General features: G+C 33.5%; 4 protein-coding genes across 5 annotated transcripts; 2 read left to right on the top strand and 2 right to left on the bottom strand.

The window, feature by feature from the left end:
• Positions 1-4,000: 4,000 nt before the first annotated feature.
• Positions 4,001-7,205, top strand: Rab21 (RAS oncogene family member Rab21). The gene is made up of 4 exons (XM_076134388.1): positions 4,001-4,428; positions 4,631-4,798; positions 4,882-5,000; positions 5,088-7,205. Exons 1-4 carry the CDS (start codon positions 4,294-4,296, stop codon positions 5,299-5,301), a joined length of 636 nt encoding a protein of 211 aa, XP_075990503.1. The 5' UTR covers positions 4,001-4,293; the 3' UTR covers positions 5,302-7,205.
• Positions 7,206-8,260: 1,055 nt separating this feature from the next.
• On the bottom strand, positions 8,261-12,487 carry bor (ATPase family AAA domain containing bor). The gene is made up of 9 exons (XM_076134386.1): positions 12,167-12,487; positions 11,023-11,177; positions 10,578-10,690; positions 10,263-10,469; positions 9,743-10,160; positions 9,544-9,667; positions 9,170-9,461; positions 8,886-9,084; positions 8,261-8,803 (listed from the first exon to the last, which is right to left on the bottom strand). Exons 1-9 carry the CDS (start codon positions 12,357-12,359, stop codon positions 8,606-8,608), a joined length of 1,899 nt encoding a protein of 632 aa, XP_075990501.1. The 5' UTR covers positions 12,360-12,487; the 3' UTR covers positions 8,261-8,605.
• A 751-nt stretch (positions 12,488-13,238) lies between these two features.
• On the bottom strand, positions 13,239-20,614 carry LOC142986398 (LITAF domain-containing protein). The gene is made up of 4 exons (XM_076134886.1): positions 20,419-20,614; positions 20,157-20,306; positions 15,968-16,121; positions 13,239-15,817 (listed from the first exon to the last, which is right to left on the bottom strand). The coding sequence occupies exons 2-4, from the start codon at positions 20,296-20,298 to the stop codon at positions 15,712-15,714; spliced, it is 402 nt and encodes a 133-aa protein (XP_075991001.1). The 5' UTR covers positions 20,299-20,306; positions 20,419-20,614; the 3' UTR covers positions 13,239-15,711.
• Positions 20,615-21,445: 831 nt separating this feature from the next.
• On the top strand, positions 21,446-24,164 carry parvin (beta-parvin). 2 transcript variants are annotated; one of them, XM_076135264.1, is made up of 7 exons: positions 21,446-21,589; positions 21,720-21,849; positions 22,210-22,299; positions 22,777-23,048; positions 23,138-23,328; positions 23,404-23,762; positions 23,911-24,164. In XM_076135264.1, exons 2-7 carry the CDS (start codon positions 21,732-21,734, stop codon positions 23,985-23,987), a joined length of 1,107 nt encoding a protein of 368 aa, XP_075991379.1. In that variant the 5' UTR covers positions 21,446-21,589; positions 21,720-21,731; the 3' UTR covers positions 23,988-24,164. The 2 variants fall into 2 exon arrangements, with proteins under 2 accessions (XP_075991379.1, XP_075991380.1); XM_076135265.1 differs by lacking the exons at positions 21,446-21,589; positions 21,720-21,849; positions 22,210-22,299 and adding an exon at positions 22,489-22,640.
• Positions 24,165-24,206: the final 42 nt, after the last annotated feature.

A 24,206-nucleotide genomic window follows, 5' to 3' on the forward strand; every position in this document is an offset into this window, starting at 1 on the left:
CTACTCAATCACGCCCAAACTACCGAACCAATTTGCATGAAATTTGGTATGGAGATAGTTTGATACCCGAGAAAGGACATAGGCTACTTTTTACTCCGGGAAAATGACGCATTTCCCGGGAAAAATTCAGGTTTCGCCACCGAAGTCGCGAATTATCAATATTATAATGACATTGAATTAACAAAATTCCGTTGTCATGGCAACAGTTTTAATGGCGGATATGCTTTAGCGCGAGTTATATGAGATATAAATAATTTTGAGAATATTTTTCGTGAAAAAAAGCATATTTTGTTGTTAAGAAATAATTAAGCTTTGTATTAGTAAAAAAAAAATCATTCACGCGAGCGGAGCCGCACGGGTCAGCAGAGTACCAGTAATTAATGTCACAAAATTCTCTCACATTCTCTCTTATTGGACGCAAGCGAAGTTGCGCGGGTCAGCTAGTAATGGATATATTTTCTTATGATTGTACTAGATTATCTGAGCAAACATAAGGAGTATTTAATCATGGTAAAAATGGAGTAAACTCGGATAACTCGAAGCACTAATAAAGTCGAGTGACTTTCCTTCTTGTCGCATTTTTACCGTGATGCTAATTAATAGACTATAGACTATCGAAATAGCCTCATATGGTTACTATAAAAACTATATGGTTTCAGGGGTGTATTAAACAATCGTGATTCGAAGACCTGCAGCCGGAAGGGCACCAAATCCACCAAGAGAATATTATTTAGCCACTTCGATAACGATTCGTGAACCTTAATGCTTTAAAATCATTTGTTGCAAAACAATATTCGGGTCTGTATGGTTCTTGTTCATAACATAATCCTCGATGATTCGCCATAAAAGTCCACAACAACATTCCTGATTTCTTCTTCAACCTTACATCGGAACTTATGGTATTTGTTCAGAGCATTAAATTTTATCGCAGCTACTTTGGCGAGCGATATTGTTGGAATTCCTACGCACAAGCAATGCCAGCTGATTATTATTTAGTATCGGAACTAGCCCATTGCAATTGAAATTGGCACATTATTGGCATTTTAATAGCGGGTTCATCCGCATAACTCCATAACGTTATCTTGATTTATAGCGTTACGTACTTTCATTTGTGCGAACCAGAACATCGCATTCATAGAGTGGTTAATTTAGTTAGTAAATGCGTTATGGACCGATAGTATTTCATTCATGATGTGCATTGTTTATGAATGGAATGGTTCTATTTCGGGGCAGCGGCGCGTGATAGCTTAATATCGGACATTACGAGACTTCGTTGATTGAGTGGTTATTCACGGATGCACTTTCCATGAGCTCGCGTGGAATGCTCGCTGGACCAGGCGCCGGCGCCACATTAATTTCAGAGCTCAACCACGCAGAACGTTACATCTCAACTATCTCGAGCCGACCGATCACCTATTATAATTATAAATGTCCATAAGTGGATTAAGTAAATTAACGGCTGTAGGAAAGTGCTTATTAGTTAACAGTAACCTTACGCTTAAAGTGTATTTTTTCCTTTTCCTTGTCCAAATGTGAGTTTACATTGCTGCCACTTATTGTATTTAGCAATTTGTAATCAATTAAGCATGATAGAGCTTAGCTAAAATATTAGGTACTTAATTGAAGAACGAGTTAAGTAACTATACTTTAGGTACATACAATGTATCTATACATATTTTACAGAAGGGATTTAAGTGAAATATACCTACTTATATTTTTTTAGAATGCCAGCTTTTCGTAACCCACTGTACAGTATAGGCTCCTACTTTGTTAACTGTACCTACCTAATTTAAGAACAGCTGAAGTTGATCCTCAACTTAACCACTTCGAAAACTAGCTTAAGACAAGACAAAACATTACGTAGGTATTTTTTACTTATTATTACCTTCTATTTCATTTAAAACTGAATTTAAAAAGTCCCATAAATTTAAAACTCATTTTATTTGAGTCCAAGCAGAAATTTTATGTAGCGCATATACCTATAGTAAAATGATCATGCTTACGAATAACAATAAAACTATGTTTATGTAGTTCCTAGTAAAACGTTTTTTATTATGTTCTTTGCATTCGGTGTATCAACTTACATGTTACTTTTGCTGATTGTGAACAATGTGAACCTTGGACAAAGCGTTTCTATAACAAGTATAGTGCGATTTAAATGCGATAGTTATAAGCTTCCACGTAAAGAAGGTTGCGTAGGCACATATATTTTACCAAACATTGTAATTACTACAGCTTATTGCGCAGCAATATGTGATGCTGTGGAAGACTTACCTATTCTTCAAAGGTTTATGTTTCAACATGAACAGAATGACGTCGATATTATTGATTCTTTAGCACAAAATCACATTGCTTTAGTACAAACTAACGAAACCAAAAGAAATCTTATCGAAATAAGCGACCTAGATCCTGAGTCTGCTATAGGAAAGAAGGCTCTTTTCCCTATAATGGATGAGGTCAATCCCAGGCTTCTAGTCACCAAGGTAACCCGTTGCATTGATGATACCACAAATGAAGTTGGATATTTTGCATGCACCGATAATCAGATAACAAAAAAATCTGTTAAAGTTTGCCTAGACAGACAAGAACAAGGTGTACCTCTATTATTAAACAACAGTTTGTATGGGATAATGGGTCTCAGAGACCAACATAACTGTATAGCTTGGCAAAGAAGATTTATTGCAATCGGACCAGCTGCACGGTGGATAGCTACTGTAACGGAAAAGCTGGGTTATGATGTGTTAGTTCCATTATCAAATTTGGCTGCTCTCATGTCCACAACTACACAAAAAGTTCAAACCACATCTATACCAGGATCAGAATCTGTACCTGCAGCTTCGACTACAATGTCTGAAAAAATACCTGAAGAGGTTAAAGTAGACAATAATATTATAAAATCAAGCCAAATAACACAAAAGCCAGGATATCTACGTTTTAATACACCTTATACACCATTGAGCCTGGATTTGGGTTTGCAAATGGCCTTTCTGAAAAATCTGGAAAAAGACTGGAAAGGAAATAACCTTAGAAGTAACAATTATCAGCCACCACTACAACTTAGGCCACGGACCATCACGGAGCGTACCACTGTCGTACCACGTATCTCTGCCATTACACTTATACCACAATCTCGGATGTATACTAGACGAATAGAGATCACTTCTAGGACAGTACCAACAACAGAATCAACAACAACAACGACAACTCGTACAGTTCCTATCGTTATACATTTGGATAACAACAAAACGACGAATATTATGGACTGGTTCCATGCAAAACTTGAAAATACGGACCGACCTGCTTACCTTGTATTGGATCCAATAACCACGAAACGATCCACATTTTTGGACCTGACATAAAATCGCATATACTTATTAATGTATTTTTCTTATTGTGATTGTTTGTTTTACTTTAACCCTAATGAGTCAAAAGATTTATTATCGTACCTACCTAACACCGAAATTAAATAAGAACCTAAAGTTCAGAGTCAATATGTAAACGGTCGGAAAATAATTAGACTACCTAAGATAGTTTTTTCTTTGATTGAACTAAAATAGCAAGCTTTTGAAATGTATGTACCTATTATTAGCAATATACTTTAGGTAGGTACCTAGTCTTTGATAATTCTTACACGTAAGTAAAATGGTCTTTGTGAGGTTTCTGGTGTCATATAAGATTCATATTCAGCATAATTATTTGCTTCAGTCCCAACTCTTGATAAAATCATTTATTCATTTCAGTTTGGACGCCGCGTCAGTACGGTAACTATTACCCTGCACTGAACCTAATAACAACTTATTTAATCGAAAAAATCAGGTATACGTAAAAGCTAATTCCTTGAAATCAGTCATAGAAAGTTAAAAATATTATAAAATTTTTGCTTGGCATTTTTTAATCGAACAAGGATGCCAAAATAATTTCTGCCTACTATTGAAATAATAGACAAACTACCTTGGTCTACGTCTATGGTCATGTTTTTGTCTATAGTTAGCCAGCCAAACTCTGTCAAAACTGTAGTGTCAAAATACTCCTGAAATGTCATTTTAATGTATTTTGTGCAATCAAAAATAATGTTTTACGATGAACAAATCTTAAAGTTTTCAAATATATATTTGTAGAAGAATTCAGTGCAATAATTATACGCTGTTACGACCTCTTGTTTGTGCGTTATGTAAAATAGCTATCAGCTGTAAATTGAGTGTAGTTGATTACGTATTTCTTTTGAAAAGAAAACTTATAAATCGTATTTGCAACACATAATCTCTTCAAGGTTCCGGGGATTAGTAATTTACAATGGCTGCTAACGTGACGGGTGGAACACATAACTTCAAAGTAGTTTTATTGGGAGAGGGATGCGTAGGAAAGACTTCATTGCTATTGCGTTACATCGAAGATAAATTCAACGACAAGCACCTTACTACGCTGCAGGTAAGATTAAAATTTGCTATAAAAATTAGTGGAAAGACAACAAAACATGAGATTGAACATGAGACATCTTATTATAATAATTGAATTCTTTAGGTCAATTAATTGCTGTCTAATCACCACACACTTAATTGGTTTTGAATTATTACAAAACATTTCAAATAAATGTTAATGGTCAACTTTTTATGTAATTATTACATTACAGGCTACATTTTTGAACAAAAGATTAAACATTAATGGGAAGAGAATAAACCTATCTATTTGGGACACAGCTGGACAAGAGAAATTCCATGCTCTTGGTCCAATATATTACAGGAATTCCAATGGAGCCATCCTTGTGTATGATATCACAGATGAAGATTCTTTTGGAAAGGTAAATTTTTCTTGATATCAATCAATGTCAATCTGTTAATGTTGCAGCAACAGAATATAAAACATGTGATATTTACGTTTTAGGTAAAAAATTGGGTAAAGGAGTTGAAAAAAATGCTTGGATCAGACATTGTTTTGACCATTGCAGGAAATAAAATAGATTTAGAACATGAGAGGACAGTTCCTCTGGAAGAAGCAGAAAGGTTAGTTTTACTAAATACTAATACTAAAAAGTACTACTAATATACCATTAGAAGTTCAATGGACTCACTTAAAATTTTCTATTTCAGCTATGCTAACATGGTTGGTGCTAGACATTTTTACACTTCAGCTAAATTGAACCAAGGTGTTGAGGAGCTCTTCCTTGACCTTACAAGAGAGATGTTGGAGAAGAGTGAACAGAACACCCAGGCCGATGTGACCAGGACATCACAGGTGTTGGTGGTTGATGATGAGGTCACACCAGTCCAGTCTTCATGCTGTTCAGGCAACAGAAGTAACTAAACACATTCTTTATCTATCTATATTCTAAGTAACATGTACATCAGAATTATGTATGTTATTCAATTGCAAATGATTGTATTTTTTAAATCTAAGTTGATGTAATAAATTATACATTTTATCTAAAGCAGACTAGAGTTTATGGTAACTATTTTATTCTGTCATTTTTATCTAATATTATGTTTAACAGATTTATATACAAAACTGATGTTAAAATTTTTATTATGGTGTGAACTAAAAAAGTGACCCATTTACATGGTGAACTTATGATGGCTGATATGATGTTTCAAGTGTAAGAAACAAATAATGCAGGTTTATCAAGCCTGGAGTTCTCTTCAATACAATGCCTTTAAAATAATTAATATTTTAATTATATTCACTCTATATTAATGCATTTTACTGAGTTGATAATATGATACATGTATATACATAGTTATCATGTTTTAAGCAAGTTCTGATACTTCTATGGGTGTGTCTGTATATTGTGCTGCACTAGTTTTAAGTCCAAAACGCATTGGTTCTTTCTAGCATAAGTAGCAAAATAATACATGATCATATTTCAACATTTTAGGAGTTATTTCATTTTTTTTAATTTTAAATAAATAAAATAAATTATACTTACCCATTTTAGAGATTTTTTTATTGAAAAGCATCAGTTGCAATCTGCAAGAATTACGTCAGATTGTAATCCAGTCTTACTAGTTTTTACTGATTAGCGAATTTGTCACATACAACACAATAACTAGAAGTGTTGGTCTAGTTGACATGATAATTTAAGGGTGCAGAATTAAAACTGAAAATAGAAACCAACAGATAATTCATTTGAGAATGAATTATTACCTAAAAAGCAGCAATGTGTTTTGGCCATTTATCTAACTTTTTACCGTTCAAAATTTTAAAGAAATACTGTTGGTGTATAATTTTAGTTTAGCGATCAACTTGATGCTTTAAATATTGTCTTATTTGAAACTTATATGAATTTATTCTTAAATTTACTAAGGTTATTAAATGAAAATGTATTTAGAAGTCTACTAGTTTCTTTTGTGTACCTTACGTATGTAATCGTGAGGCGTATTGGAATATAGATTAATAAATTGCATTTCAAGTTTTTGTTATTTATGGCAGATGTCTTGGTCTAGTTATTTTTCATATTTATTAGCACATAAGGATTGACCATGCATGTAACATGTGCCAGTTATAGGTAAAAAAAACTTGGAATGCACTAACTCTCTTATGCTATGCTTATGTCATTTCAATGTGTTTGTAATGCTCGTCTATAACTTACATGATCAGATAGGCCTGGCATTGCTGGATCTAGAGTCACATGTGGAGGGGGCTATTAGTTTTGTTAGTAGTTTAATTTTGTCATCATAAGCCCCGCTTATAGAATTAATAGTAAGTATATTGTTAGGGTACTCTTTAGTTAGTTGTTGGAAGATTTCCTAGTTTTGGGAAAATGATGTTATTTATATTTATGCTATTTTTAATCCAAATGTTATTTTTAAACCAGAAATAAATATTGTAATGAATTAAGATAAGGCTTCTGTTAATACAGCAAAGAATGATTATAATGTGCCAGGATATTGGGAGTTCAGATGTAGGAAATACTGTGATGTTTGTCAGGCAGGGTATGTACACACAACAATGCTTGGTTGTTATAATATTTATTTCCTATTTTTTATATATTATAACAACTGCAAGTATTGCATAGTGTACAATAATTGTAAATGAAACAATTTTATCAGATAACACTATTCTAATATGCACTACTAGTGTATTGGTGACTAAACAATGATTATTCGAAGCTTTTTAATGCTGAACAAATAAAGCATTGCTCCTTTAAACAAGGGAGCGAATGCATTTTGTATGTTAATATTAACTGCAATAAAATTTTATGAATTTGCCAATACAGTGTATTATTTTTAAAATCTTAATTTATACCACTACACATCAATCCACACATGAATTCATAATACATATTAGAGGAAAACAATAACATGTAAATTATAACCATAAGTATTAACACCCCTTTTGTAACAAGTATGATATTGCTAAATTTTGACTATACTAAGACTGAACATCCAGTGTTTTTAGAAAGGCTACCACACACTTTACACATACAAACAATACGGTAAATATTCAACCAGCGGAACAAATACCACAAAGTATCCATTACAGAGATCATTGTTAAAGGCTATTTGTTACAACTATGAGAATAGAAAGTAACATCTCCGTGAATAAAACAGCTGAGATATCTGACTAAAGGCACTAAATGTTCAGCCATTCATTTGAATTACTATGTAACATAATTATAATAAACATTCGCAGCATCCACCACAAAATACTTGCATAGCAATCCCAATATAATAATGGTCTTCGCTGAACACTTATTTATCAAATGCATGTTTACAGCTGTCACACTTATAGATCCCACAAAATATCAATTTTGGAGCCCTTCCAATTTATTTAAATGCAGTTTTAAAACAACTACTCCATGGTACAACATCCATTCGGAAACCAAATGAGTAGCATTCATTTTGTTAACATGCTAGTTCGCCATAACCCTTATCTGACTCGCAAATTTAATAGAATCCAACATAATTGTGATATTTATCCAATGATCAACATCTTTATGAACAAAGGCAATAGGACCATTACAGTATAGTAACATTTAACTCACTATGAGGTCAATAATTTAGAATAGCAAAGCACATAACATTTGATACTTACAGCCTTTTATTTAGATTTGCTATACATCTTAAATGTAATAAAATTTCTCCCTTGTTAAATTTGTACATTTTAAGCATTAAAACTTACTCTTAAATTTGGTAAGATTAAAAGTTATGTCTACCATTTACACAGGAACATCTACTTTGTTCTTCAGAAAATCTATTTAATAGTATTTTGTGCAGTAGCTTAGTTTTTCTCAGAGGCAGGCAGTTATTTATATTCTAGTAGTTAGTGTAGATTTGTAAGGATAGAATTATCCTTTGTACCCAATACTGGAGTTACAGTACAAAATATAGATAAATCTTAGTATAAGATTTAATGTAAACAATTCACAAAGAAATATTTACTCGCTCATGCGAGAATGCTCCTTATTTTCATCACATTTAACATTTTGAGATAGCTGGCACAAGACTTTCATAGTTCTTTCATTTAAATAAATATATTTCTTTGTTTTAGAAATTCCGAGGTTGTATAAGAACTTTTGTTTTGTTAGGCAGTCTGTTTTATTTATCAATGAACTGGAACTTATTTCTGTATCATCTAGATCTATCAGGTCGTTTTTAACGTGGACACAGTGTCACTTGTCCGTTTCGATCTCTTTCACAGACTTCTTGGCTTCAGATTTCTTGATAGAAACTTTCTTCACAGACTTGTCATCAGTTATTTCAGTAATCCTGACAGTTTGAGACTTTTCCTCCGGCGTATCCAAAGGCGGTAAATCTAAAAGATATGGCATCATACTCCTTGTCTTTTCTTCTGCCGACAACCATTCCATCTGAAAAAGAAAACATGTATGAATTAAAATGTTCATAAAATACAAGTGCTACTGATAACAAAGAACTCATTTAGTCTTATACCTTTTGACGATGATCTCGCACAGCGTCGTCACAAATATCGATACACATTTGCTCAGTGAGACGGCCTTCGTCAGAGGCGTAGGCTGCAGCCTGCCACGCCACACCCAGCTTGGACAGCGCTCGCCCTGACATACCTGCCGTGCGCGCAGCAAGTGTCGAACATAATGCTCCGTAATCAAATTGGTCCACGCTCAATCGTCTAGAACAAAGAGTAAAATCATTATAGACACTATTATAATCAAATGTATTATTATGAAATCGAACAATCATTTAATTAGTATTACCTCTTTCCTTCGGAAGCTGGTTGCAGAACAAACTTGTCGAAGTAAAGACGGATCAGACGTTCACGCTCTTCAAGACCGGGCAATCCGAATTCGATCATCTTGTCGAGACGATCATTGATCGCAGAATCAAATTGCTGTGGAGTGTTGGATGCCAGAACCAACATTATGCGATTGCTTTGATCAGATGTTCTGTAGAGGAATGCATTAAGAGCTGCTCTCAAGTCTTCACTGATTTTCTCCGACGAACGTTTCCTCAAAAATGCATCAGCTTCGTCAATGAAGAGTAGTACTCCTGCAAACAATTATGTTAGTAATGATCAATTACGAAAAAACAATAATAACTTAGTGGGGATATGCATGCAACACCGGCTTACCTTTTCTACTAGTATTGGCCCAATCAAATACTTTGTGAATAGCTGCCACTGCGTCTTTGCCCATGGGCGCAACATCGCCACCAGTCAGAATAGCGTAGTCCATGCCGGAATGTTTCGCCAATTTCTACAACACAATAATATGAATAACTTAGATATTGTCACACAATTTGCTTGATCAACAGATGCAACATTTACTCACCTTTGAGAAAAGAGTTTTACCAGTTCCAGGTGGTCCATACATTAATAAGTTTCTGTAGAATCCTTTGTTGATACGCGTATTTTTCGTGGCGATAGCGATATCTCGAAGTCTTCTTTCAAGTGTTGGTGCAAGAACCACACCAGCCAATGCATCAGAGGGTTTTCTAAAACTCACAATGGCTTTCGAGACAGTGAGTATTGGATGTTTTACTGCTTCCAACAATGAGAATCTTGATGTCTCATTGACAAGGGTTGGTTTGCCAATACGAGCTTCAATGAATCTTGCTGCCACAGAGGTTGCACCTTTAGCTGTGTAAACACCAAGAGCAAGGAGTGATAAACCACCAGCTGCAGCTAATGTCTTATCCCAGTCTGTCACCAAGGCGTTTAGACCTGCACCCATCACACTACCTGCTGTCCTGTTGACCAATTACTCAAAATGTAATAAACAATCGTTAAAAAAAATTAGTACATCTACTGAAACTATAAATAATACAACAAATATTATCAAATGCACTCACTTAATACTCTCTAAAATAGTGGTTCTATTTTCAGCTGCTTTCAATCTTATTTGTTCTAGAGTAATATCACGGTTGTCTCTATCAGCTTTTGCTTTAGCCCGAGCCTCAGCTTCTATGGACTTCAGCTTGTTTTTCTCTCGTAACTCCATTTCATGTTCAACGGTTGCTCTTCTCATAGCTTCCTGCTTTGCCACACTCTCTTCCTGCCTAGAATTTAGAATGAAAATATAGTGTTATTGATAACTTAGTTCATAAAAAATATTACAATAAAGTAAGTAAGTATAATAGTAGTATAGTTTATTTTATGACACTTACTTCTTCAATATTTCCTGCTGAGAAGCTTGGTTCTGGAGCAGCTGTTCCTCATACCTCTTCTTAGCTAACTGATCTTGGTACTGGGCTCTCATTTGATGTTGTTTAGTTTCTTCCTAAAGGCAGACAAGATTTCAAATTATGGAGATGTAATTATACATATAAACAGTATTTTAAAACACTTGTAGCTTGTGTTAGCAAGCTGACCCATTTGCATAATCAATGAAGTTCAGATAATGTTGTTTGATTATGATCACTTGTAGTACTTTTTTTTAAATATCTAAACCTCTATTTAGGAGTTTATGTCCATACAGGCACTGCAACTCCATTGTACCTTATAAATTTAAAAAATAACACAAGAAGGAAGAGATTGCTTGTTTTGGACTTCCTCTGATGATTACTCAAAGCAGTTACTTATATTACTTGCTGAAAGATCAAAGTTTCATACCTGCAATGTTTTCCTGCGTTCCTCATAGTCCACCTTCTTCTGCTCAACCTTGGCTTGTTCAATGGCAGCCTCATATTCCTTGATCTTTGCCAACTGCTCAGTTTGTTTTGAGCTTTCTTGTAACTTACTAAGCTCCAGTGCTTCTTTGGCATGTCCTATGTAAAAAATATGTCTTAAGTTAGTTTTTATTTTTATTGTATTATTCTGATGTGCTTATATCAAGATGTGAAAGACATTTACAGTTTAAGTAGAGTAGTTCTTCTTCAAAGATGTACTTATTATCAAAAGTTTCATTTTACATAGGTTGATGAATGATGATATTTAGAAACAAACTAAGTTATTTTGATTTGAGGTAATAAATTGGATTTAGGTAGTCAATTATTGCAGCTCAAATTGAATATATTCACTGCTAAAAGAAGCCTCAAATTCTTAGAAACAAATGAATTTATAAAGAGGATTATCTCAATTCTTGTGTAATTGCATCACTGTACTCATATGTGTTTATTTGCAACCAGGTACAAATTATTGACTTATTCATAGGTTTAGTATATATAAAATGATTAAGAATTCTCTTAAAACTTTCAATTAACAAATCCAGTAAAATTCTACCAGCATTTTTGCTCATATTGGTCACAAAATGAAATGTTCAACAGATTGTTGATTCATAACAGAAACTTTGTTTAGTTTAAAATTACAAAGCTCTCAATAATACTCTTTCAATAGAAATATGCAGTAATGGTTATGGGAGCAGTAATTACCCATTAAGGTGGAAATAAATACAAACAGAGTGATACATAGTTTTTCTTATTGGATTACCATTAACATTATCATTTGAAGTTTGCTATTGCAGATGGAAAAGCACTCGCTAAGTGATTCTCAATCAGATAATTTTATTGAAGGACATACTAATATTCTGATATAATATGCGGCTTGATAACCTCAACAACCAAATAAGTGTGGTTATGATTTCTTAACACACGTTTAGGGGATGTTCTACGAGCTAATATTATAACGAAGGATGTACAAAAATGTGTCCGTTATCGCTATGTACACACCAAAGCTAGGACATAGGCTATAAGGTTATGCGGTCGCATTATGCAATAGCGCGCAATGTGATTGATAACGATAGTCTGTAATCACTTACTTGATCTTTCTAGCTCACGGGCCGCTTGAGCAGCTCTTTCTAGAGCACTAGAATCAAAACGATAGGCTTCCATTGCCTTCTTTTCAGATTTAGATAAGGTTACTGGGGCTGCGGCTGATCCCCCAGAATCACCAGGTGGATCATCGGACGGTGGTTGAGGAGGCTTAGCGCTGTACCCGAATAGCCAAGACATTTTGTCTTCTTAGGCACCTTTATTCATAAAATAAAATATAAATCAAAAATGATAATTTCTTTTTAAAAAATGTTTGAGCTTCAATCAAGCACCAAACCAAAGTTCTTTCCAATCGAATGACAAAACTATAGAGTATAGACTTCATAGACTAATATAAGCAGAAAGTAGAAACCTCATACCATAGACATTGTTATCATGACACGCTAATCTATGGGCTACTATGTCTACGATCCTTCTTAAAATTAAAAAGAAATAAATAAATATTTTTGGACAACTCACACACGGTCATTTGGTTCCAAACTAAGCAGAGCTTGTACTATGGTAACCAAATAACTTATATACTTCTAAATACGTTCTTAAATAGATACATTAACAACCAGGCTCAAACCAGATTTGTCCCGGGTGGGATTCGAACCCGCTGAGTTATAGCGGCGAGATGACCACTTTACCCACTGCGCCAAAAAATCTTACAGAGATTTACCGAGTAGGTATACCTTTTCACCTGAATTTCATTTTGTTATTTTTGGTAGATCAGATATTACAGTAATCCTATCCACCTGTTTAGTATCTACGTAAGTTCCATCTGCAGTAAAGAGAATTTGTTCGAATGAAAATAAATCGAACATCGTATAACTGGTGGGAAAGAGTGTTTTGACCACCACTACGAAAAAGTTGCCTCGACCACTAGTGAGTGGCATTGCTCCCAGTCTAGGTAAACCTCAGCAAAGGTCGTCTTCGGCGTCGTCAGTATTCGTCAGGCACCTAGAGATATCCAATGTAATAAAATTTGAGATTGAGATTTGATAAAATGTGCTTAAGTCTTTTTACTGACTGTACCTACATTATTTTATTAAGAGGGGAATAAAACCGCAATTTAGACATTAATAAAACATTTATTTCTGTTAGGACAGCCGATTTTTCTTACTTAAATAAATTAAATATCGTTTTAACACAATTTTGTAAAATAGTAACGACCGTGTATATGAAAATAGATTACAAAACATAAGACATCTAGAAAGTTTGAAATTGTATAGGTAATAATGTATAATTTTTGATATTTATATTAAAATATACACTCATCAAATGACCTAAAAGTACAATACATAAGTATATGTTTTTTTTTGTAAAGAATCTCCAAATTTAGAATAAACTACCTATGAAATGTGATATTTTATTATAGTGTTTAATACCCTAGTAGTTTTTAGACACAGTTCTAAACAACATGTTATTCTAAGTATAGATATTATTCAGTGAAGCACAGGTGTTGAAATTGTAAAGGGAAGTAGTATAGTATTCTAAGATGACGCCATTACACATGGCTAAATGCTGCCTGCATGGTCGAATAAATGTGTATAGTCATTACAACCACAGAGTCATAATTAAATGTATACTTAAAAATAATGAACACAGAAATTGAAACTTAGGCCCGATTCTATTTTCCTTGAAAGTTCACTAATAGCTGTTAAAAATATAATGTTTAGCATCAATATTATGCTTCAATATTAACTACAAATTATGCGAATTTCTTGTAAATTTCAAGACTATTCAATAAAATTAATGTAATTTTGTGATTTTAGAATATTTCGCTTTTTTTCAGTTAGTAAATTCGATAGTTATAGCAGATCTAATGCTAATACGCTTCATCTATGTCTGTCCGTTGGTCTGAGTTAGAATATGAACCCATGGCTACGTGAAAATGGTCTTAATTTTCAACAGTTGTTATAATTTTTTTGGTAAATGCATATCTATGTAAACCACCAAAAGCTGTTTCAAATTGGTTTCGCGACAGACACACGAATTCCCTTGTTTAGGGGATAATATTATGATGAAACGTAAACACGTACATTATCAATAGATATCTTAAATAGTATAGTTATGACCCAAGATTTCAAGTAAAATATTGTAGCAAAATTATTATAACTCTAACATACACTCTAAGAAGATATAAACAGAAGAGTAAAAATCGTATCAACCCGTGATGCCGCTTGTATAATATAACTGCATTGGTACTGTCCCCTGTTCATAACTTCCAAGAATAAATAAATTATTTATCATAAGAGGTTGGTAACAACAATATTTCTTACAATACACACAAATAATTACTTACATCAAAGTTATTATCATGAATTATACATATACTATGTACACCTAATGTGTCAATTAATGTATATTAAACTAAAATAAATATTAATAGCAGTTACAGTATAGCTGGAAAGTATAATTTAAAATAATAAAAATATAAAAAGTTAGTCAAACTAACCCATAGCAGTAGGAAGGACAGATCATTTTATTTAATACTGGGATATAAGATCGTTTCATCAAGTAGCTACACTTACAATCTAAACATTGTAAATATTAACATAAATTAATATGTCTACAACATCAATTAATTCATATAAGTAGAATATTTCAGTTGTCAGATTCAAAATTGTGATTTCATGTAATCCTTAAAAGATATGATTATATTGTGTTATCAGTTAAAATTCAAAGTAGATATTAATTATTATTCATATTGTATATTATGCACACAAATATAAGCGAAGACAATTGAACTGATGTACATAATTGTTTAAAAAGTTTTATGCATCAAAATATTTGGCACTAAATAAAAATTATATTGTATGGCATTTTCCTTAACCTATTGCATTTAAAATTACGACAACAGAAAAATTGTTTCATAAATGACTCAACTAATAAATTAAGTATACTTATGCAAGTCAACAACTTAACCATGTAACCATTTGCAAAAAATATCAATAAGTGTAGAGGGAAAAGAGGAGAGCTATTATTATTATTGATTATGGAATTAATAACATACGTTTTATATCCTGCTTTCTAAAAGCAAACTACTACTACTACATATTATTATCAAAAGAATCTTTATTAAAACCTTGGCATCCAGAAACCAGTGGCTAGAATATATCATGTAAGACTATTTAGCAGATAAGCATGTCTACTAACATCGAATAAACATATTAGGTTTATTATTATATGAGTTTTATTTTTATTTTGAAACAGGAAGGATAGCAAATCTCAGAAAATAAATCAATTTATGAAATCAGACCAGAAACTCTCCCGCAGTCTTTTAAGAATGGAACTGGAGCAAATTATTTATCACATTCGTATAGCTTTTTGTATAAACCAGCACTATGTAGGGAAATGATAAGTTTTTTTGCAGATGGAGACATGGCCAACAATATTACTAGACATTGTAAAAAGCTTAAAATATATATAAAAATAGCAGCTCAGGTTTAAATTAATAGCAGATCTAGAGGGGATTCCAGAGCAGATCCATTTTCCTGATTTCATAAGAAACACACTCAAAGTCGTGGTTTTCGATTGCCGTGTTCATTTATCGCCTGTAACGTCCGAGGTAAGCTCCGCAGTTAGGGCATTTGTGATGGACATCCATGCAGGAGTCTATGCAGCAAGGGATGAGGCAGCATCCCAACATACCTCTGTAATAAATTATTTACAATAAATATAATACGAAGAATCTTGTATGATGTCATTTGCGTAGTCACATTTTGCGGTTTACATACAAAGGTTGTATTCACTTACAAACTTGTAACAGCTATTTTAATTCAAGCAATGTTATTATAACTTACCCTAAGAAACATATCACTCCTCCTGATATGTAAGCAATCAGGCCTGGTTTGGTCTGAGTAGCTGTGTCCATTTCGCTATGGCAGCTTGGGCATATCATGTGCGTGGGGTGTGGTCCAACAGGTACAACTGTTGTCACAATCTGGGGCCCGGCAGCTGTAACAAAAATGTAATGTGTAAATTCTAGAAATCATTTTATTTTATTTAACCACAAATATTAGGCAGACTAAACCCTCAACATAATGTTCCTATGTCTCACTGCTGCACTAAACTTGAATGAGTGCTGCTAGCATTTGAAAACACATGTACTATTATTTGAGAAACACATTAGGCATTATGCATAATTATAATAATATATGCAGTGTTAGATGCTTCACAGAATACAGATAGATACAATATTTTGTAACCTGTGTTATGTTAAAGAAGTTCTGATAATAATATGAGAGTTTAATGTGTAAATTCCAAAATGTAGAGATAATAATCATCAATATTGATGTCAGTTTTTACTTCAAAGCTTTTATGTTATAGTAAAAGCTGGGTGTAGATATTATTCAGTTTACTTCATAATATTAAACAGATTTTCTGTATTGAGAAAATACAAGTTTAGCAAAGAAGAGAATAAGCAATAATTCATCATAATAACACATAATTTATATGCAATTTACAAGACAGCAATCTATACTAATATTATAAAGCTGAAGAGTTTGTTTGTTTGAACGCGCTAATCTCAGGAACTACGGGCCCGATTTAAAAATTATTTCAGTGTTAGATAGTCCATTTATCGAGGAAGGCTATAAGCTATATATCATTACGCTACGACCAATAGGAGCAGAGAAGAAATTAAAAATGTTACAAAAACGGGGAAAAATTTTACCCATACTTTCTTATGTGACGCAAGCGAAGTTGCGCGTGTCAGCTAGTTTAAAATATTAGTCAACTAAGTCAACTGTTTCAAATAAGATGGTGATAAGGAACTGAATTCTCTGCATTATGATTTCACTGCCCCTAGGGCTTACTCATACATTTAAAAAAAAAACACAAATATTAACTTTTGGTTTGAAAAGATAACATTAAGCCCACGTTTTTATAAGCAGCAGTGAATTGTAGGTCAAGGTGCTAATACTTTGAACAAAATTAATGAACAACGCAGTGACACAATTATATAATGTAATGACTACTCAACTCACACATTCTACATTATGTACCTACATCCTGAAATTCTAAATTGTTAAAAATGCACACGAAGGTCAAAAGCTTAAACTAAACCCAACACAGTTTGTTTTTCTTAGCTTTTAGACTACCATGACCTACACAGACCCTTGTTTTCCCTATATTATCTCAAAAAATATTTTCAAAGTTCCCAATTAATAAGACACTCTTAGGAGAGTGAGAATCATTCATTTTAACATTACGACTAAGACTAACTGCACCTAAAACATTACACTAAAGATTCTCATATAAGCGTAGTATCTACGTTACTCAGACGTGTTTTGCAATACACTCATTTAGAACCAATTTCCCACCGACCTCATTTACCTGACGTCGGAGGAAATCGTGTGTAAGTGTGGGATGCGTTAGTAAACCGCTGATTTCATACAAAACATTCTATATAGGTACGAGAGGGGAACACGCGCACCGAACAAAACACAGTAGGACTCTCTCATTATTTTAGATTGCATATTTCCTCAGCAATACCTATGCTTTATGGCAAGCGAATTCGTTATCTCCTGCGTTGACGAAATAATCCTTATTTAGCTTAGCATTTGTCCTATTCAAGCTAAAATAAACATTCATAACTGCGTTGTTTCGAGAAATAAACGTGACAAACAAGATACTGAAGACGCAAACGGTAAACCTTGCGGTCAAAGTCGCGGCAAGCGGTATTTAAATTTAGCTATACTTATATACAATATGCTACAACAACAAGATAGATGATCGACGTGTATCCAATCCCTACTAAAGAGCGAAATAACAGCGGATTTCACACACGCAGTGCTTTATGCACCAACTATGGTTAGCTTCGTTATCAGCCATATGCAATCGATATTTCTACCTAAAGTTAAAACTTATGTAATAGAACTTGCATCACTAGAATATTTTTAATTAGCGCAATTAATAACTGTTGATAAGTAAACCACTGATAACATGTTGCAAGATAGGTTTGATATCTTCATCATGAAATGACATTAAAATGCAATAATATTAAATTACTATAGAAGTCTACAACTTGTTTTTATGTTTTCAGATTTATGTAAAAAGGTGTGTAATAATGATAACCTCTCAAGCGCCCGGCCACCGTGTCACGGTTGAATGTGCTACCCCCGTCAAGCGCCCCGCCACCGTGGTACGGCAAAACGATCTTACATTTAAAAAACGTAAAAACGAAATGCTAAAACTATGTTTATCCCTTTTAAACATATTTGACATTGAAGCTGATGAAACGAGACGACGATCTAATGCACACACTTGAATAAGTGGTTGATATAGGCCAGAGAGCACCTTAAACAACATCTGACCCAACGACATGTTCCTTTATGACCAATATTGTAAATCCTTTTTCTAACTAATTTTAAAGATTTGAGTATATTTTACAGGTGGATTTTAATGTCATTATTCATTAACTACACGATAAGACCTTTCGTCATATTATTTTTTTTGCCTAAAAATATTTTTTAGACTTTCTTCAAACACATGCCTAAAGCACACAATATTCAGATTAAACCGACTATTGTACTACCACTATCAAATATTATTTGTGGTTTATTTTTTTAATCTATAGCAAATTTTATGTAGATTTCAAATATATAAGGTATGACTAGGGTGTTAGTATTAAAATATGACGGAATCGGCGCTTAAACGCCAACCACCAATTCAATTTCGCGCGCCATTTTTGGCCCGGACGCTTAACGGTATATTTGAATTTTGACGTTGGGCGCTCGAGAGGCTATTATATGAAGAGGTACTGAGCAATTGTCTAGATGTATCGAGTTGTAGTTTAATGATTTGATTTAACCTTGTTTTGTAGATTCATGCTCTAATAGCTCATACACTAATTAAATAAACAACTCCACTAAATTATCTCAGTACTAGTAGCTATTCGCGAAATCTTGCAGTAATGAGCAGTAGGAACAATGAACAACAGTAACTGCCAAAATGGTTATTTATATTTTTATGGCACAAGTATTGCAGATAAAAAGCTTTTAAATAATAGGGGCATATTATTTCATTGTTTTACTAGGAGTAAATATTAGTGTAACTGCCTATAAACTTAAACTTTGACCAGAATTCCTAAGCTTAACGTGTAGGCACTGAATCAGAATCACGCAGGGATACATTCATTGCAAGTAGTAAATAAGTGAATAATAAATATTCCAATATTGGGAATTTTGCTGAGTACATAAGACCCAATAATTAATCATCTTTAAGTGTCCGATGTGCCAGGTGTGGTGCGATTTCTTTACTCAAAACCTATAATTATATGATGTTTTGAAAGATCATCAAACATTTCCTGACGAGTGCTTGATGTACCAGACTATAGTACTATAAATGTAATAAAACAATTGTTATCAAAATTTTACAAGAAGTATATTATAATGTTTTTATAATGCCTGTATACTTATTGAAGTAATATTTAAGGAACGTTAAATGTTCCATGTCTCTCCTGTATGACTAAAATTCAGCATAATTTTCAATATTTAATCAAAGATGCATAGAAACCTATTAGATAAAGCAAATTCAGTTGAAGATAAATAAAATATCACTTCATTTGATTTGCAAATGAATTTCAATGCCAACCACAACATAAACTGTTTCCTCTTATACGACTTTGGATTGCCAAGGTTATTACTTAGTGGCATTAACCAAAATAATAATTTGTTTGATGTATTGTTATTATAAATTAATATTATTATATTAAGTATGTATCATTAATCATATTTAATGTATTTTGTAAAGTACTGTATGTAATCTGAACTATTGATACAAATGTAAAATAAGAGTTTGCGAGTTGCAGCTAGCAGTAGTAGCTCATTATCGCAGCAGCTCAAAAAAACATTTTACTATCAGAAGAATTTTCTAAACAATGGAAGCACAATGATTGCGTTAAAAACATTATAATCATGTTGGTAATAGTGTATTTTATCTAAGTTGCAGCCTAGGTTATCCAGAAAATTTTAAGATTTATATACTTACATGGTGGGTACTGTGGGGTGTAGGGGCTTGAAGGGCCTACACCACCAACAGCTTGTGAATAGCTTGGAGGGGCAGCTGGTGGGGGCTGCGCCGTATGAGCGTTGCTCCAGCCGTATGGGGGAGGATTCCATCCCTTCTCCATTGTGTCACCTGTGAAATAAAGTAATCGGATAACTGACCCGCAATTTGTAAGCGTACCATACAATCTGTCACTGTGATGCAATATAATCTTGAAGCTATTTTTAGATATGACTATACCAACCTATTTAGCTCACAAGTCGCGAAAGTTGCAGCTGCCTCGGCCGACTATCGAGTTTAACAAACTATGTCACACACACTTCAAGTGAAAAATCAATACAACCAATAGTGAATGAAAATGGACGAACTTGTTTTTTAATTTGTAATTATCAATCACAATCAACAAGTCAAGTCAATATTATATTGCCTTCAAGCAATGACAATAGTCTCAATGTTGCCACTGTATTTTTTGTCTATGGTTTACCAATGTATACGGAAAGTACCTATGAATTAGTAGTATGTCTGTCCGTTACTTTTTCAAAGCGTACTACCTACTGAACCGATTATGATGATAATACATGTATATTTTAGCGTTAAAATACAGACAGAGAAGACCTAAACTACAAACGAGCGGTGCCGTATGATCCAACCAGTATAAATATTAAGAATGATTTAATTATTGATCTACGATTTATAAAACCTCTTTGTAATATCTAAATGTAAGAAGAGTTACCAAACTATCTGTATATTTTATTCATTTTAATAAAATTTACGAATACTACTGTACAACACAATTAGTATGCACAAAGTTGTACACAAATCTTTGTAGGTACATATCTTGTGTTAGACTTTAAGTGCTTTCCTAGTGTAATATTTGTTAATTATAATTCTTTTTGTACTAAATATTGTCGTTACTAAAGAAAATGATCAATTGGTTTGCTAATTAAATCTGACTTATATTTTTTAATTACTGTGGGCCTTCAATACATACTAAAGACTATATAATATTATGTAAAGTTAATAAAAAATAAGCTTTTATTTATATTTCCTACAAACATAAATATTACACGGAGGAGCTGATCAGAGTCCTGGTAACGGGATTTTGAAGTTTTTAGTACTTGCTGATTAAGTTTATATGGTTCGCACATATAAATTTAATTCTTAGGGTTTGCTTCTCGTTATAAAATTGTAAAATAAAGTGGTATAATATAGGTTAATAACTATAGGTTAATAACTATAAAGTTATAGGTACCCACCTTCATCTTCAGTAGCTTGGATAGAAAATGTGGCAACATTTCATCTCAGTCAACATCAGTCAATTTTGATCCATAGACTCAAATCTGCATAGACTTGCTTGGAATTTGTTTTCATTCTGATGACTGATCAGAGTATGTTCTCAGAGTTATAAATAAAAGGTACAGCTTTAGTTTATTTTGTGATTTACTTTGGATCTATAAATCAGCTGTAATTATCTTGATAACTTGGTAAACTTTCTCGTTCCCTTTTACGATCTGTGTCAGTAACTTGTGACCTTATTTTCATTAGTACTCAGGCGAAATGTCGTCACCACGCCCGAAATCTCCTCGAACCCCAGTATTACCTAAAAAGGAAGATAAGGAAGAATCTTTCTGGGACAAGATTGGTACAATTGGTCGCAAAAAGCGCATAAAAGAAGGTATGTAGTCGGTACACCCTCGTTGTGTGAACATTTGCCACTTTCTGTGTGGGCTGAACAACGTAAGGTATTTTAGTAGTACCTACATCTCATATGGTGCGCGTAGTAGGCCAAGGATAAACTCAAGGCCTGTATTTTCCTCTAATGATGATAAGTGAAGCAACTGGACATGGGAAACACCTACTTTTAGTGTTTATGTACGAATTTAGGATTAGTCATCAGCATTCAAAGTATAAATAAATCAAATCAAAACCCCTTAGAACCTATACTTCTGGTCATATTTTTTAGGGTATTAATATTATCAAATATTATAGTTAAATATTGTACAATAGAGCTAAATCCTATATTTTCCTTATACAGTGCAAGATGTACAAGCTGAAGGCAAGTATGCTATTGACTCACCTGGTAGTCCCACCGCACCTGAAATTCCGCCAGAAGAGTACAGTTTACGTAAGTATTCAAATTAAATATTAGCCATGTCTAAACATTACAAATGTTATAATTTCTGCTCATTGCAGCAAATGACTCATCTTGTTGGTATCAGAAACAGTTCACAACTAAAATATTTTATATCAATTTTGTTTTGTGTAACACTGGAATCAGTAGTTTCCTGTACATTATTTGTATATTTCTACATTCTGTATGATATGACTCATGTAGGCGTGCCACCCAGTTATCCTGTTAATTGTTAAATATTGTAGTTTAATGTCATATTCACAAAAAGTCCTGTGCCAAGACAGCAGTTAAAATGGAGAGTGTAGAATACAAAGAAGGTTTTATATTGTGTTCAGGTAAATACTGTAGAAAGCACTCTGGATTTCCTACCTTTAATAATATTTTGTAAACAAGAATGACAAGGTCATATTAGTTGCAATGCTAAGCTTATAATAGTGTCTATATTATTATATTATTTGTAATATGTTTTAGATGACAATGAAGAAAGAGCCATAATTGAGCCCAGGTCACTGGAGGATCCTAGACTGAAGGAGCTGATCCAAGTGCTTATTGAATGGATCAATGATGAACTCGCCACACAGAGAATCATAGTGAAAGATATCAGTGAAGACTTGTATGATGGCCAAGTACTGCAGAAGCTTCTTGAGATGCTGACAGAAACAAAACTTGATGTGCCTGAGGTGACACAATCTGAAGAAGGTCAGCGCCAGAAACTGGGTATTGTACTCAGAGCTGTCAATAGAGTAGGTATCCAATATAGTTAGTAAGTTTGCCAACATATAATATATTATTCTTTTTGTCAAGTTTCTTACCATTTGTATACTTGTTCCAGGTTCTGTTTGGAACTGCAAAGCCTGTACCTAAATGGAGTGTAGATTCCATTCACTCTAAGAATGTTGTGTCCATATTACATCTGCTGGTTGCATTAGCTCGTCACTTCCGTGCTCCTGTACGTCTACCTGAGAATGTTAGTGTCAATGTTGTTGTTGTAAAGAAGGACACACCTAACCAACTGTCACACAGGTAAAGGAAAATCCTTTTGCATATTTGCTTGCGCCTGCTAGAAAATAGCAACTTATATTTCTTTCTTCCTTGCAGGACGTTCGTTGAAACCATCACAACTACATATGACGATCTTGGTATGAAATGTGAGAGGGATGCTTTTGATGCTTTGTTTGATCACGCTCCGGACAAACTTCAAGTTGTGAAGAAGTCTCTCATCACTTTCGTCAACAAACATTTGAGCAAAGTGAACCTAGAAGTAATGGACTTGGACAAACAATTCCATGATGGAGTGTATTTGTGCCTTTTGATGGGACTGCTGGAAGGATTCTTTGTGCCTTTGTATGATTTCCACTTGCTTCCTGAAGACTTTGACCAAAAAGTTCATAATGTGTCATTTGCGTTTGAATTGATGCAGGATGTGGGCCTAGCTAAGCCAAAAGCAAGGCCTGAAGGTGAGTTCAATATCACAGTATTCATTATAGAATTGTATGATGTTTATGTGACATGATCTGATGAATAATATGTTGTTCCTATAATAAGCAGACTGTACTGACAAGGATACCACAGTAAAAAGACACTGACATATTTTTTCTTTTTCAGATATTGTCAATCATGATCTGAAATCCACACTGCGTGTCCTCTACAACCTGTTCACAAAGTACAAGAGTTTAGCCTAAGAACTATCATAATAATGTGCAATTTACTAACAAGACCATGTTCGTGCCTCACTTATTAAATATATTAATAAATTATAATGATGATAAATATTCTGAATACTTAATATTATAATTAATGTATGACGGTGCTTTACCATAATTAGGTTTAGAGAAAAATAAACGTAACTTTACTAACAACCAGTCTTTTATTTGATAGTGGGTAAAAGGTTTCACCAACTC

Source organism: Anticarsia gemmatalis, chromosome Z, assembly GCF_050436995.1.
Source record: "Anticarsia gemmatalis isolate Benzon Research Colony breed Stoneville strain chromosome Z, ilAntGemm2 primary, whole genome shotgun sequence".
In the NCBI taxonomy this organism is placed as follows: Eukaryota; Metazoa; Arthropoda; class Insecta; order Lepidoptera; family Erebidae; genus Anticarsia; species Anticarsia gemmatalis.